The 15041-nt window shown below is 32.6% G+C and overlaps 2 protein-coding genes across 2 annotated transcripts; both read left to right on the top strand.

Annotated features, from left to right (window-relative positions):
- Window positions 1-1537: 1537 nt before the first annotated feature.
- Window positions 1538-6627, top strand: LOC136063945 (uncharacterized). The gene is made up of 2 exons (XM_065764996.1): window positions 1538-6079; window positions 6189-6627. The coding sequence occupies exon 1, from the start codon at window positions 4008-4010 to the stop codon at window positions 4950-4952; it is 945 nt and encodes a 314-aa protein (XP_065621068.1). The 5' UTR covers window positions 1538-4007; the 3' UTR covers window positions 4953-6079; window positions 6189-6627.
- A 3533-nt stretch (window positions 6628-10160) lies between these two features.
- On the top strand, window positions 10161-13191 carry LOC112017938 (nudix hydrolase 26, chloroplastic). Its single transcript, XM_065764994.1, is given in 6 exon segments — window positions 10161-10415; window positions 10418-10446; window positions 10532-10626; window positions 12162-12296; window positions 12469-12643; window positions 12753-13191. Coding segments are annotated over 6 exon segments (675 nt in total). The 5' UTR covers window positions 10161-10240; the 3' UTR covers window positions 12819-13191.
- Window positions 13192-15041: the final 1850 nt, after the last annotated feature.

Genomic DNA, 15041 nt, shown 5'->3' on the forward strand with positions numbered 1-15041 from the left:
GTAGTGGGTCCCTCATGTAGTGTTATTTACGAGTTTGCCATTGAAAACAGAGAATTGGAAACTGAAAACAGCCAAAATGTATTTTCAGTTTCCATAACTCATAACTCACAAACTAGAGAATTGAGTGTTAGAAACAGAGTTATGAAAACAAAGAAATTGTGCAGCCAAACAAGTATTTTGCTATGGGTCTCACCATTTTTGAGAATTGAGTTATGCAAACAGAGAATTCAGTTATGAAAACAGGTGAACCAAACAGCCTCTTAGTCATGGCTCCAATCAGGTATTGTTCGCTTTAGGATAGGCAGGGTCGACCCTTACTCCCACTCACACGGATTTGCTTAATCCCACATCGAGGAAAGACGCCTCCTACCCTTGCCTTATAAGCCTTGAGCCTAAGGAAGAGTGTACCGTAGTGCGTGTGATTTGTGGGAGGAAACTTAATCTCGGCCCCAATCAGGTATTGTTCGCTTTGGGATGTGTAGGTCAACTCTTGCTCCCATTCGCACGAATTTGTTCAATCCCACATTAGGGAGAGATGCCTCCCACCCTTGCCTTATAAGCCTTGAGCCTAGGAATGGTAGGAGTAAGGGTCGACCCTACCCATCCCAAAGCGAACAATACCTGATTGGAGCCGAGACTAAGTTTCCTCCCACAATATATATATATATAAAACTGAAACCTCTGAAACTTCCACAATTTTTCATGTCAGCACAATATTTAAATAAAATTATTTTTGTTTAGTCCAAACTTAACAAGGAGTGAAACTCTATCTCTCTAACAAGTCCAACTTAAACTCAAACTCATCATTGTCATATTTTTTTTTTTTAAAAATTATTTTTTTTAATCCAAACTTAACTAAGAGTGAAAAATACTTAAATATTCTCCAAAAAAAAAAAAAAAGGAATGAAACTCTATCTCTCTAACAAGTCTAATTTAAACTCAAACTCAAACTTAAACCGAAACCTTTGATTTTTTGTTGACCTCTCCAACTTGCCACATCATCATTATTTTTTTAAAACAAAATTATTTAAATTTTTTACACCTCATTATAATTTATTTTATTTTTTAATTTCTTCAATTAGATTGAAAAAGAAATAACAACTTAAAAATGCAAACATAAATTGTATCAATCCAAAGTAGAGATCTAAAGAACACAAAATTTCATAAAAAAAAAGAAAAAGAAAAAAAAAAGCACCAACTAACCGTGTGTATATATACATTCTCCACTTAAAAGGAGTCCTAGTAAAAATCAAATACCTTAAATTCTTGAACTCTAAGTTAATACCATGGGTCCGTTTGGATAGCACTTATTGTTGCTGAAAGTTGATAAAAACTGATTGTTGCTGAAAACACTGTAGCAAAATAATTTTTAAATGTGTAAATAGTGTTGTGGGACCCACTTTTAATATTTTTAATACATAAACAGTGCGTGAACAGTGCGTGAACAGTACTTTCACTGTTCACGCACAGTAAATTTTGTCCCCTCCCCGTCAACAAGTGCGGCCAAAGAAAAAAAAAAAAAAAAAAAAAAGAAAGTGTGAGACTACAGTAGAAATTGCTTAATAAAGCTGTTGTTGCTTTCTTTTGTAGATCTGAATTGAATGTCTTTTATGCTTAGGTTTTAAGAAACTGATCAACCAAGCATGTGAAAGGACATGGTTGCCTTTGGCTGAAACACAGAGAACTTAATTGTTTTTTTTATTAAAACTTAAGAAGGAAAGTGAGATATATATCTGTTTAGCATCTTTGCTACTTGACACTTTATCTTGGCAAGGTATACTCAATTATCTATCCATGGGTGTTTGTGCACCCTAGCTAACTTGAACGGCAAAAAAGGGCTCATGTAGCCAATTCCAATTAGTAGGGTTAAGGCTTAGTTGTGTATTTCTGTGTCTGTGGAGTGTGAGATTGATCCAACATCTTTGAAAGAGCAATATAAAGATCAAAATTCTTCAAAAATATGGTCTAAGGGCCTAAGGAGCACACTCCTCTAGGCTACATTAGATATTACTGAGTTGTTTTTTGGGTGTTTCTTTACATTAGAAAGTTGCTGGTTTAGTATAAATTAGTGTTATTTTTATTTTAATTTTTTTTAAAGTCTTGGGTGTTTTGTAATTTTCAGGTTTCAGGGTATGGGCAGAACCAATAATTTGGAATTAGTTAATAGTCAGGCCAGGAGCCTGATAGGGTTAGGTTTAGCTGGCGACATATATTGATGTTACGGTATTTATTCAATGCGCTGAACAAGTTGTGTTAGAATATTGTAGTAAGTATGCTTTGAAGTTTATGTGATGCAACCCTTCTTCTCCGAGGTGTGAGGCCAAGGACACCCTGGGCTTGATGCTTAGGAAAACTAGTTTTGATTCCTAGAAGCTTCTCTCTTTGATTTTTTGCAATTTGAAAGTTGAAACGTTGCAACCAGACCTTGATTCCTCACTCTTAGAACCCTAAACTTTATAGATTATAGTTAAAAGCCTAGCAGCGCCCAACTTTTATTAGCCTCCAAGCCCACAAAACTAGATCTTGTAGAGTTCTGATTTACTGTTTGCAGCCCCACATCAGATCTGATCTCAGTAAATCACCTGTTTGAGCTTCAGAGCATACCCATCATGTTACTTTGTAAGTAAACCTTAATCCAATCTTTGTTTCCAGCCTTTTCCACTTTAAAACCCTAATCCTAGGTCTTCCTAAACATTACAACAAATGCTTTCCAGAAACTCCTACATAAGATTTAGTATCACCACCTCTGACCCACGCCAATCTTACCAAGCTGTGTATAATGACTGGTTTGGTGCTTTAGGTCAAGAATTCTGAAAATTGGCTAAAATGTCACGTTTTTGTTTGTATTTGGGGTCAGAATACACCTAAAAGTGCATAGAAAGAAAAAAGGAAAGTATATATAGGACTATAGGAGAGATGAGTTGAACATGAACTAGTTCTTGGCCATCACACATCAATCAAGTAGCTGGTTTTCCCATGTTTTCTTCATTCATTTCTTTAATATTATGTAAATCCATAACTTATACAGATGATGGCCAACCAAACTTGGCGGCCATGTTTTGTCAAAGTCAGCATACTTTCTGCTGACCACAGAACTGATAAATCTTACCCTACCTTGACGCATGAGTTTCACAAAACTAAAGTCAAAAGCTAAAATATTGCAGATATATCCTTATACTTAAATACCTAGAGGTTCTACCTTATTTTAGAACCATGATTTATTACAATAGTTGTATTTACCCGAGAAGTTACAAGAACTTCCAGACTTGAAATCAGAATTGATTTGATGATCTACCATTCTGCAGTTTCCGCTTTTCTTAATTCGCAGGGAGAGAGAGAGAGAGATAATACATGGTTTTTGAAGGTATGCCAGTGTTTAATATCAACTCTGCTTCTCTTTCTTTGTTTGGACAGCCGCATGGGGTAGGATGCTCATGGGAGACATCTTGAGACTTAGGGGCTTTGATTTCGTTGACTGGTGCATCATGTGTCGTTGCTACGGTGAGACAGTGGATCATTTGTTGTTACATTGTGGAAAGGCTTATCGGTTGTGGTGTTTTGTCTTTAGGATTTTTGGGATTTCATGGGTTCCCTCGCGTACGGTGCAAGATTGTTTATTTAGTTAGTGGAATTGGTTGGGGAAGCATTCATCTTATATTTGGAATCTAGTTCCGCTGTGTTTGATGTGGTGTATTTGGAGAGAACGCAATCAGCAAACGTTTGAGGATTTGGATAGATCTGAAGACCAACTGCTTGCTTTCTTTTCTAGTTCCCTTTTTGATTGGGCTATGGCTTGGGGACTCACATCTAGTGACTCTATTCCTTTTTTTCCTTAGCTCTCTTCTTCTTTGTAATTAATGCTTTCTATGTTTTTGCTGTTTTTTCGTTTCTATACTTTTTTTATGCTGGTGCTTTTTTGCATCTAGCAGTTTTTTGATTATACTTTTTCTTACCTATCAAAAAAAAAAAAAAAGTTGTGGAAGATTAGAGTGCCAGAGAGGCTAAGAATGCTTCTTTGGAGAATTGGAGCTGATGCCATCCCAACCAAAGACAACATGATCAAAAGGTTCGAATCTATTGATCCAACTCGCCCACTCTGCTGTCAGGATATAGAATCCACCTGCCATGTTTTTTTCAACTGCCCCGTAGCCAAAGCTATATGGCTCACAAGCTGCTGGGGGTTTAGAGCAAGTGAGCATCAGATTTCCTCTTGTGAAGATATCATCATTCTAGTGGTGGAACCTCCTAAAGCACCCTGTCCTATTGAAGACCTTTGGAAGATTACTCTCAACATGGCAATTATTTTGGACGAAATTTGGCAGATTAGAAACCAGGTTCTTTTTCAAGATAGAGAGGTGAATATTCTACTTTCAGTCAAGCAAGTCAAGCACAAATTTATTGAGTACTCTCAAGCTCTAGCATTGGAACCAGCTCCCAACGCTAATCATCCTCAACAAGCATGGGAACCACCTCCTCCTGGTTGGATAAAGTTAAATGTCGACACTACTGTATCTGAGTCTTTCGCTTCAATAGCAGCAGTTGCTAGAAATGATAAAGGTGAAGTCATCAAGATTTGGGCCAAGCCGATCTCAAAATGTACCCCTATCATGGCTGAAGCCTCTGCACTCCTTTGGGGAACTCAACTTGCACTTAATGAGAAGTGGAGTCATGTTATCTTTGAAGGAGATGCCAAAAATTGTATAGACCTACTGTCCTCAGAGAGCAGCTCTTCTGATTGGTCTGTCCATAATGTAATTAGTAGTGTTTTTTTGCTTAAAGCTCTTTTCCTAGGTGTTAAATTTAATTGGATCAAGATGGATTGTAACTCAGCTGCTCATGTAGCTGCAAAACTCTCTCTTAATTCTAGGATTTCTGTTTGTTTCTACAAGGACAATCTTCCAGGAGCTCTTGAGCTTGCCTGTAAGGAGGATTGCCCCACTTTCTCTTGCTAATGATATTGAAGTTTATCAAATCAAAAAAAAAAAAAAAAAAAAAAAGTCTGCTCTGTGTGTGTTTTTTATGGGGGGCTGAAGTGCCATATAACTAGGTTTATTGGGATTCTTATTTTTGTGAGGTGCAGAAGTGCCATGTCCTCCATTTTTTATTTATTTATTTTTTTTATGTGGGCTAAAAGGAACAATGTAGCCTAAGTAAAAAAAAAAAAAAAGTCTTGTCAGTAATTTTACTACTAATGCTACATGGTTGTCTATCAACTCATGCTTGTTATTTTAATCAATTCCATTGTTAGCAATAAGTTAAAGCTTGAGTTGGGTTTCAACCTTATTGGTTGACATATGACTTCCCACCTGAAGTCGGGGAAAAGCTGCAACTGAGTCTAGATTAGGCCAGATTCAGTTTAGGGAATTAACCAAGCTGAGGATTATTTTATCAAACCCAGGACAACTGAAATATCAACTTGTAACCGTTAGATGTATTCAACCTAACATAACCTAATCTAGGGTACAAAATTACAGATTTTTTTGGTTGGGAGCACGTAGAATATAGTAATTTGGATATGCAAGTAATTTTAGAATTAAATTTATCTCCATAGATGTACATGCCTGTGAGTGTAAATTTGTATTTAACATCTGTGAAAGCAATAGAAATGAATCTAAGGAAGTCTCATCTAAACAGAAGAAAGCTAAAAGGAAAGTCACTGCAGAAGCTACTGCTACAACTGCAGAAACAGAGGATAAGAAGAAGAAACAAGTTACAGAGCTACAGGCCGTTTAGTATTTTGTTGTAAAACTACTTGTAGTTTAGGAGTTAGTTTATAGATAGTGGATTACAGCTGTCAGTTCATTTTTTGGAGGGAAAATTAGTTAATTAGTTTTTGTTAGTTTTGTTTGTTAGCTTTCAGTACAGGTATATATATCTTTGTACACAAACAATAATTAATTGAATCATTCAGTTTTCTCAATTAAGATTTTATAATTTCGTCAAACTTGCAAACCCTTTCAGGTTTCTTCTTAAATTCACTGTAAAGGATGAAGAAATCAATCTGTTGGGTGATGGTGGGACCGAGAAAGCTGAGTTTGGCGAGCGGTCATGGATATCTCCAGAACAAATAGTTGAGCTTGTGGGTAGACAGTATCTTTTCTACTTTTCTTTACTGGTTCAAAAACGGCTAGAATTGGTATTTTGGTCTTGTTGGTTTACTTACATGGTCTTTTTTCCTTTCTGTGCAGGCAGTGGATTTTTATAAGCTTGTTTACAAGGAAGTTGTGACAGTTTTTGCTCCATATCTTCAGTAAACTTAAGTTGAGTATTCACCATTTGGTTGCTTCCCGATGGGCAGTCCTTCAATTAACCGAATGAGATGATTCAACATAGGAAATTGATTCAATGAGCCATGGTTGACTGAGTTATGCATACCGAGTATCACCTTGCAAGTCCAAGTCCTTGTCATGACAACATGTTGCTATGTTTATCGAAAATATATAAATTAATATATTCACTAGGTCTGTTTGCGGCAATATCATCCCGTTTGCGGGGATTTCTCTTCATTCTTGACAGGTTATTAGTTATTACATATTTTTTCTTAAAGTAAAATTTAACAAATTACATATTCTGTTATTTAACAGCTTAGGGCCTTAGGCAATTGAGATAAGTGTTAATTTTTTAAAATTCAACTTTCAATGCAAATTATCAGGAATCCCATTCAGTTGATTTTACCTGTGGGTTTTATCTATAATTTTATGGTTAGCTACAAAGGTAATAATTTACCTTTGAAATATTGTCTGAGTTGATTGTTTATTTAATTATTTACCCCAAGACAATAAATAAATAGCTAAATACTAAAGAACCTGCCAAATCACTGGCCAATCCCAGGGAAATTCAACCTTCCGTCTTTCCTCAATTGATGCATTCTGTTATCAACATTCTGTTATCAGTGTTATGTCTTTGGCTAAGTGATTTCTCTTTAATAAACGCAATGCTATTGAATCCAGGTCTTCTTCTTATAAGAGGAGTGGCAGTACTGACACTTAGACATGGCAAAACTGGTCAGAATTTTCTGACCTGGCTTGAACCCCATTTTTTGACCTGAAGCAAAAACGGGTTGACCCATGACTCGACTCGTGTTTTTTGCAGGTCAACCTCACCCGACCCACGACTCGACTTGTGATCCAAACCATTTTTTAAAATTTTTTTTGGAAAAAAAAAATTAAGATAATATTTGTTTAATTGTTTGTTATGAGCTTTAAGGAAACAATTGAGACATTTACATAACTGCATGCAAATGAATTAAAAGATGAATGGTTGAGTATTCTGTAATGAGTAAAGATTTTTAGATATCAAATAACAAAGTACATGTCAAGATATTCTAGTTACAGTAGAGTTAAAAACATAGATTCAAAATTGTAGACATGTGTGAGAAACATTTATAAGTGTGAAAATAGTGAAGCCAAAGTATCAAATTAGCATAAATTATAAATGTTTAGACTTATTTTTTAACAATTTATATCCAAAATAAATGGCTTTTCAAAATAAATTATTATATTTCCTAGAATGTGTGTTGCTTAATAATGATATGATATTTAAAAAAAAGATAATGTATAAATAAGTAAACAATCAAACTTTAATGTATATTATCAAATTGAATGGAGTGCTAACCACAATTGATAAATAGATTATAAAATTAATTTTGAAGATTGTAAATTTCTCATATGTTTTTATTTTTTATCAAATGAGTTATCTAATAAGTCATTTGTCATTTTGTTTTATATTTTGGAGTGTTGATATTATGTAGAAAAAAAAACTTGTGTATTTATTTTACTTATCTTTGTGTTATTTTGTTTTAGTTAGCAATGTTGAGATTTGTATAATTTTAAAATTATTGAATAAATTTTAATAAGTTTAACTAAGTTCATCCTTGATATAAGTGGTGAATTCAAAGTAATGTATTTTATATTAAGTAATTTGTTACATGACTTTCTAAATGACAGATACATGTTGTTTTCTTTATTTAAAAAAAAAAAAATCATGTGAAAAATACAGGTCAACCCGACCCAACCCGTAACCCGATTGACCCGAATATGTTTTTAACCTGCATAAAATGACCCAATTTTGACCCCACAACCCGTTTAACCCACANAAAAAAAAAAAAAAAAAAAAAAACGGAGTAAAACGTAACTCAACTTTAAGTAACAAACCGTTCTATCCAAACACAGTCCATGTATATATCAAACGTTTTTATTTTTATTTTTATTTTTTATTATTATTACAAACGGAGAATGTATATAATCAGGTTTTTTACTAAAGATGTAATTAAAAACCGGATGTTACTTCGAAAACCACTTTTTTGAAACCCTAAGATTGAAAGGGTAAAAACAAACCAAATCAAAAACCAACATCAAAATCTGAATCATATTATTAAATAGATTGGAAAAGTTTTTTTAATATTTTAAATTATGTATATATAACAATTGAACTCTTCAAATACTAAAAGATCATGATATATTAGAACTTTGGGAGACTAACCACTTGGTGGAGAAATTATTGGCACCAACATGGATGGCTCTCAGTGGTGACGACTTGATTAGTGAGGAAGAAAAAGAAGTCGCATTATATATATAATTTCGATCTCAAGTGTCAACAACAAGCTATTATCCTAGGGTAAACTTGGCACTAGATTCAACCCATTAGTAGATTGTTTCATCTAAATAATTCCATTGTGTTTTAACTGCTGACTTTTTGGTTAATTTTTTGTAACATTTAAAATTTTCTTGCAGATTTTAACAATTATAGCAATGGATTATTCTTTTGAGGGTAGAATATCTTTCTTTTATATTTCTCTATGTGTAGTTACATATTTTTTTTTGTTTATATTTTGTTTTAATAATTTGTAGGCATCGAATTTTCTAATTCTTTAGTTTCATCTGAATTTTTGGATTTTTTTTTTTTTTTTGCATTATATGAAACTGCTAGGCATATTTCAACGACATCTTTCTCTTATATTTCACTTTTAAAATTTTTTTTTTTTTTTTTGGCATTTTAGAAGTTTTAACATCTGACTTTTTGCATTAGTTTTACCAATATCTGAACGTGTTTGGTAGATTTCAACAACTATACAATGGGTAATTCTTTTGAAGATAACTAGTATTTCTCTGATATTTCTCTATTATGTAGCCATATATATTTTGTTTTGTTTTAACAATTCCTAGGCAATGAATCTTCTGATTTGCAAATATTTTAAGTTTTGACTTTTTCATCAAATTGTATCACAAATTCAAGCCAGATATTATAAACATATTTGGAGGTGCTAATTGTTGAGCTACAAGGCTCATGGGCATTGGATTGGTTTTTTGATTGTTGTGATTAATGGTGTTAATGGTAGATCCAATCATAACTTGTCACCCAAAAATATGGTAGAAAATTAGCAGAAAAAATTTCTTTTACTTTTTTATTTTTATTTTTTAACTATAGCCTCTAGATATATACTTTTTTTGAGGATAAAATTTAACTACAAAATTAGTTGTAGCCTAAAGCTACAATTTTAATCAATATCTTTTTATTGGAGGTAAATTTTGAAATTTACTATTGGATTACATTTTATTCTTATATTCTCCATACTTGCAAAATTTCTAGAAAATTAAAGATAAATAATTATGTCATCAATAAGTTGTTTAAATTGCAAGTTTTTGTAGTTTAAAATTATGCAAAAATATAATCTTGTAGATCATAGAGTAAATATTATTTGATTAACACAAAATTTGACACGTGTATTAAGAGCATAGAGAACATGCAATCCAACAGTTAGATTTTTGAAATACGTAATATTGTTAATGATATTGAGTAAAGTTATAACTTTAACTTATAACTAATGGTATAGCTAAACTTTATCATTTTTTTAATACAAAAAAACTGACCTATATCAAGTAAATATACTAGTATATGGGAAAAAATTTTATTTTTAGAATCTGATTAACAGGTACCTTAAGACATTTGTTAATAAACCATTTTAGGAAAACTATAATAACTCTTTCAGAAGAAATATAAAAAACTATGGAAAAAATTATTACTCTTTTATTCTCTCTTTTTTTTTTTTAAGGAAATACTCTTTTATTTTCAAATAATTTTTTTTAAATGTTTCTAAATTTCTAAAAGTATATAATAAAAATTTCTTTTTAAGTTAACTTTTCCTTGTCTTTTTTGGGGGTAAAAATAGGAACTGCACAGTGTTGACTGGACAGCAATGGGATGAGTTAGAAAGCGAGGGGCGCACGGCTCCTGAATTGAAATGGCATTTTTATTATGCTGCCGATTCTCTATCTTTACTTCCCCTAAATTCAAGTCCCTGCCGCTGCCACTCTCCCTTCATACCCAAAACCCTTCAACAACTAAATCTAATAGACTCTCCTATTCCTATACATCATCATCCATGGATTCTCCTCCCCAAGGTTACAGGAGAAACGTTGTATCTGTCTCATCAATCCTTCCAAAAAGGTCTACTATCTCTGTTCTGTACATGGGTTTTTATATGTATGTGTTGAATTGACTTGCAAGTTTTTTTTTTTTGGGATTGTGGCAGATTTTTTCAGCTTCAAGGTTGGATATACCCAGTGCTTGGCAAATGCCCCCAGGTAATTTTTTTTTTTTTCTTTTTTGGTTTTATATTGAGGTCTTGTAATTTGATTGTTTTTTAAACTAAATTACTTTGTTTGCTTGCTGTGATTTTTTATGATAATAAAAATAAAATGAGAAATTGTAGACAGGTACCCACTTGTATTTCATGGACTTGTGATCTTTCCAAGTTTTTTTTTTTTCATGGATGAAATGGGTTTTTGGGAAAGAAAGTAATTTCGTAAGACTTTGTTGATGAATGACGTTTCTTCAATCAGCATGTTTTATTTTATTCTGATTGGAGTTGTTTTTATTTCAAATCTTTTTGTGTGAGGAGTTGGTGAGTTGAGTTGAGTGATACAATGATAATGACGCACAACGAAGGAGGAGGGAATGCTAAATACGATGTGTGTGTCGATATCATGTTAACAAAGGGAATCCCAATTTTAGGTCCCAACCCCAATTTTTTGAACTATAAAGTAAAATTTTTGGTAGTCTATGTTTGTAGTGTAGACTATGATGGTTGTTGTATGTAGAATTTTTTTTTTTTAATCTCAGCATGTAACTTGTTAAGGAAAAAAAGTCTAATCTGGGCATGCAACTGTGGCATTTTTTTAATTTGAATGCAAATACTGCATATGGGGCTGGCATTTGGACTCCTATATTCTAATTTATGGAGTGAATGTAAAGCTTGTGAATGATGATTGAGGGCAGTCATATGGCAGCTTTGTACGTGTGCTTAATAATTTCTTTGTCCTGCACCATGTGGGTACCTCCTATCATATTATCTGAATTATTGAAATAGGAAATCTGGGAATTGAAATGAAGGGTGTTCTGATGATTCAAGATTCGAAGTCATAAAAGGAAATGCAGAAGTTAGAAAGAGTTTACCATATTCAATAGAAAATGTTGAGATTTGCTACTAATTTATTGTAGTAGCAAATTCTCTTGCTAATGATATTGAAGTTTATCAAATCAAAAAAAAAAAAAAAAAAAAAGTCTGCTCTGTGTGTGTTTTTTATGGGGGGCTGAAGTGCCATATAACTAGGTTTATTGGGATTCTTATTTTTGTGAGGTGCAGAAGTGCCATGTCCTCCATTTTTTATTTATTTATTTTTTTTATGTGGGCTAAAAGGAACAATGTAGCCTAAGTAAAAAAAAAAAAAAAGTCTTGTCAGTAATTTTACTACTAATGCTACATGGTTGTCTATCAACTCATGCTTGTTATTTTAATCAATTCCATTGTTAGCAATAAGTTAAAGCTTGAGTTGGGTTTCAACCTTATTGGTTGACATATGACTTCCCACCTGAAGTCGGGGAAAAGCTGCAACTGAGTCTAGATTAGGCCAGATTCAGTTTAGGGAATTAACCAAGCTGAGGATTATTTTATCAAACCCAGGACAACTGAAATATCAACTTGTAACCGTTAGATGTATTCAACCTAACATAACCTAATCTAGGGTACAAAATTACAGATTTTTTTGGTTGGGAGCACGTAGAATATAGTAATTTGGATATGCAAGTAATTTTAGAATTAAATTTATCTCCATAGATGTACATGCCTGTGAGTGTAAATTTGTATTTAACATCTGTGAAAGCAATAGAAATGAATCTAAGGAAGTCTCATCTAAACAGAAGAAAGCTAAAAGGAAAGTCACTGCAGAAGCTACTGCTACAACTGCAGAAACAGAGGATAAGAAGAAGAAACAAGTTACAGAGCTACAGGCCGTTTAGTATTTTGTTGTAAAACTACTTGTAGTTTAGGAGTTAGTTTATAGATAGTGGATTACAGCTGTCAGTTCATTTTTTGGAGGGAAAATTAGTTAATTAGTTTTTGTTAGTTTTGTTTGTTAGCTTTCAGTACAGGTATATATATCTTTGTACACAAACAATAATTAATTGAATCATTCAGTTTTCTCAATTAAGATTTTATAATTTCGTCAAACTTGCAAACCCTTTCAGGTTTCTTCTTAAATTCACTGTAAAGGATGAAGAAATCAATCTGTTGGGTGATGGTGGGACCGAGAAAGCTGAGTTTGGCGAGCGGTCATGGATATCTCCAGAACAAATAGTTGAGCTTGTGGGTAGACAGTATCTTTTCTACTTTTCTTTACTGGTTCAAAAACGGCTAGAATTGGTATTTTGGTCTTGTTGGTTTACTTACATGGTCTTTTTTCCTTTCTGTGCAGGCAGTGGATTTTTATAAGCTTGTTTACAAGGAAGTTGTGACAGTTTTTGCTCCATATCTTCAGTAAACTTAAGTTGAGTATTCACCATTTGGTTGCTTCCCGATGGGCAGTCCTTCAATTAACCGAATGAGATGATTCAACATAGGAAATTGATTCAATGAGCCATGGTTGACTGAGTTATGCATACCGAGTATCACCTTGCAAGTCCAAGTCCTTGTCATGACAACATGTTGCTATGTTTATCGAAAATATATAAATTAATATATTCACTAGGTCTGTTTGCGGCAATATCATCCCGTTTGCGGGGATTTCTCTTCATTCTTGACAGGTTATTAGTTATTACATATTTTTTCTTAAAGTAAAATTTAACAAATTACATATTCTGTTATTTAACAGCTTAGGGCCTTAGGCAATTGAGATAAGTGTTAATTTTTTAAAATTCAACTTTCAATGCAAATTATCAGGAATCCCATTCAGTTGATTTTACCTGTGGGTTTTATCTATAATTTTATGGTTAGCTACAAAGGTAATAATTTACCTTTGAAATATTGTCTGAGTTGATTGTTTATTTAATTATTTACCCCAAGACAATAAATAAATAGCTAAATACTAAAGAACCTGCCAAATCACTGGCCAATCCCAGGGAAATTCAACCTTCCGTCTTTCCTCAATTGATGCATTCTGTTATCAACATTCTGTTATCAGTGTTATGTCTTTGGCTAAGTGATTTCTCTTTAATAAACGCAATGCTATTGAATCCAGGTCTTCTTCTTATAAGAGGAGTGGCAGTACTGACACTTAGACATGGCAAAACTGGTCAGAATTTTTTGACCTGGCTTGAACCCCATTTTTTGACCTGAAGCAAAAACGGGTTGACCCATGACTCGACTCGTGTTTTTTGCAGGTCAACCTCACCCGACCCACGACTCGACTTGTGATCCAAACCATTTTTTAAAATTTTTTTTGGAAAAAAAAAATTAAGATAATATTTGTTTAATTGTTTGTTATGAGCTTTAAGGAAACAATTGAGACATTTACATAACTGCATGCAAATGAATTAAAAGATGAATGGTTGAGTATTCTGTAATGAGTAAAGATTTTTAGATATCAAATAACAAAGTACATGTCAAGATATTCTAGTTACAGTAGAGTTAAAAACATAGATTCAAAATTGTAGACATGTGTGAGAAACATTTATAAGTGTGAAAATAGTGAAGCCAAAGTATCAAATTAGCATAAATTATAAATGTTTAGACTTATTTTTTAACAATTTATATCCAAAATAAATGGCTTTTCAAAATAAATTATTATATTTCCTAGAATGTGTGTTGCTTAATAATGATATGATATTTAAAAAAAAGATAATGTATAAATAAGTAAACAATCAAACTTTAATGTATATTATCAAATTGAATGGAGTGCTAACCACAATTGATAAATAGATTATAAAATTAATTTTGAAGATTGTAAATTTCTCATATGTTTTTATTTTTTATCAAATGAGTTATCTAATAAGTCATTTGTCATTTTGTTTTATATTTTGGAGTGTTGATATTATGTAGAAAAAAAAACTTGTGTATTTATTTTACTTATCTTTGTGTTATTTTGTTTTAGTTAGCAATGTTGAGATTTGTATAATTTTAAAATTATTGAATAAATTTTAATAAGTTTAACTAAGTTCATCCTTGATATAAGTGGTGAATTCAAAGTAATGTATTTTATATTAAGTAATTTGTTACATGACTTTCTAAATGACAGATACATGTTGTTTTCTTTATTTAAAAAAAAAAAAATCATGTGAAAAATACAGGTCAACCCGACCCAACCCGTAACCCGATTGACCCGAATATGTTTTTAACCTGCATAAAATGACCCAATTTTGACCCCACAACCCGTTTAACCCACAACTCGATTGACCTGACCCAACCTACCCATTTGTCATGTCTACTAGCACTACATGCCTTTTAAAAAATTTACACAATGTTTGATCTCCTTCAGGTGTACAAAGATTATTTTAGCCAATAAGACTTAAAAGTTGTAATCCATAGTATTTCATCATTAACGGAATAAGTCATAACATTTCACACTATTCTTTCTCAAATTCTTTCCTCAATTTTCCCTTTTTTCTTTTTCTTTGGAAGGTGTTTACCGCCATGTCAAATTCCATCCATTCATTTCTATTTCCCCAAGAAACTAGATTGAATAATTACATTAACCAACTACTTCAGCAATCTATAAGGGCCATCTTGATTACAAGCTCAGTTGCTAGACAAAACAAGTTCAACAAAG

Source organism: Quercus suber, unplaced genomic scaffold, assembly GCF_002906115.3.
Source record: "Quercus suber isolate HL8 unplaced genomic scaffold, Cork oak 2.0 scaffold_599, whole genome shotgun sequence".
In the NCBI taxonomy this organism is placed as follows: Eukaryota; Viridiplantae; Streptophyta; class Magnoliopsida; order Fagales; family Fagaceae; genus Quercus; species Quercus suber.

Excerpts from the sequence above, each read along its gene's own strand:
- LOC136063945 (XM_065764996.1), top strand. The coding sequence starts at position 4,008 with ATGCTTCTTTGGAGAATTGGAGCTGATGCCATCCCAACCAAAGACAAC.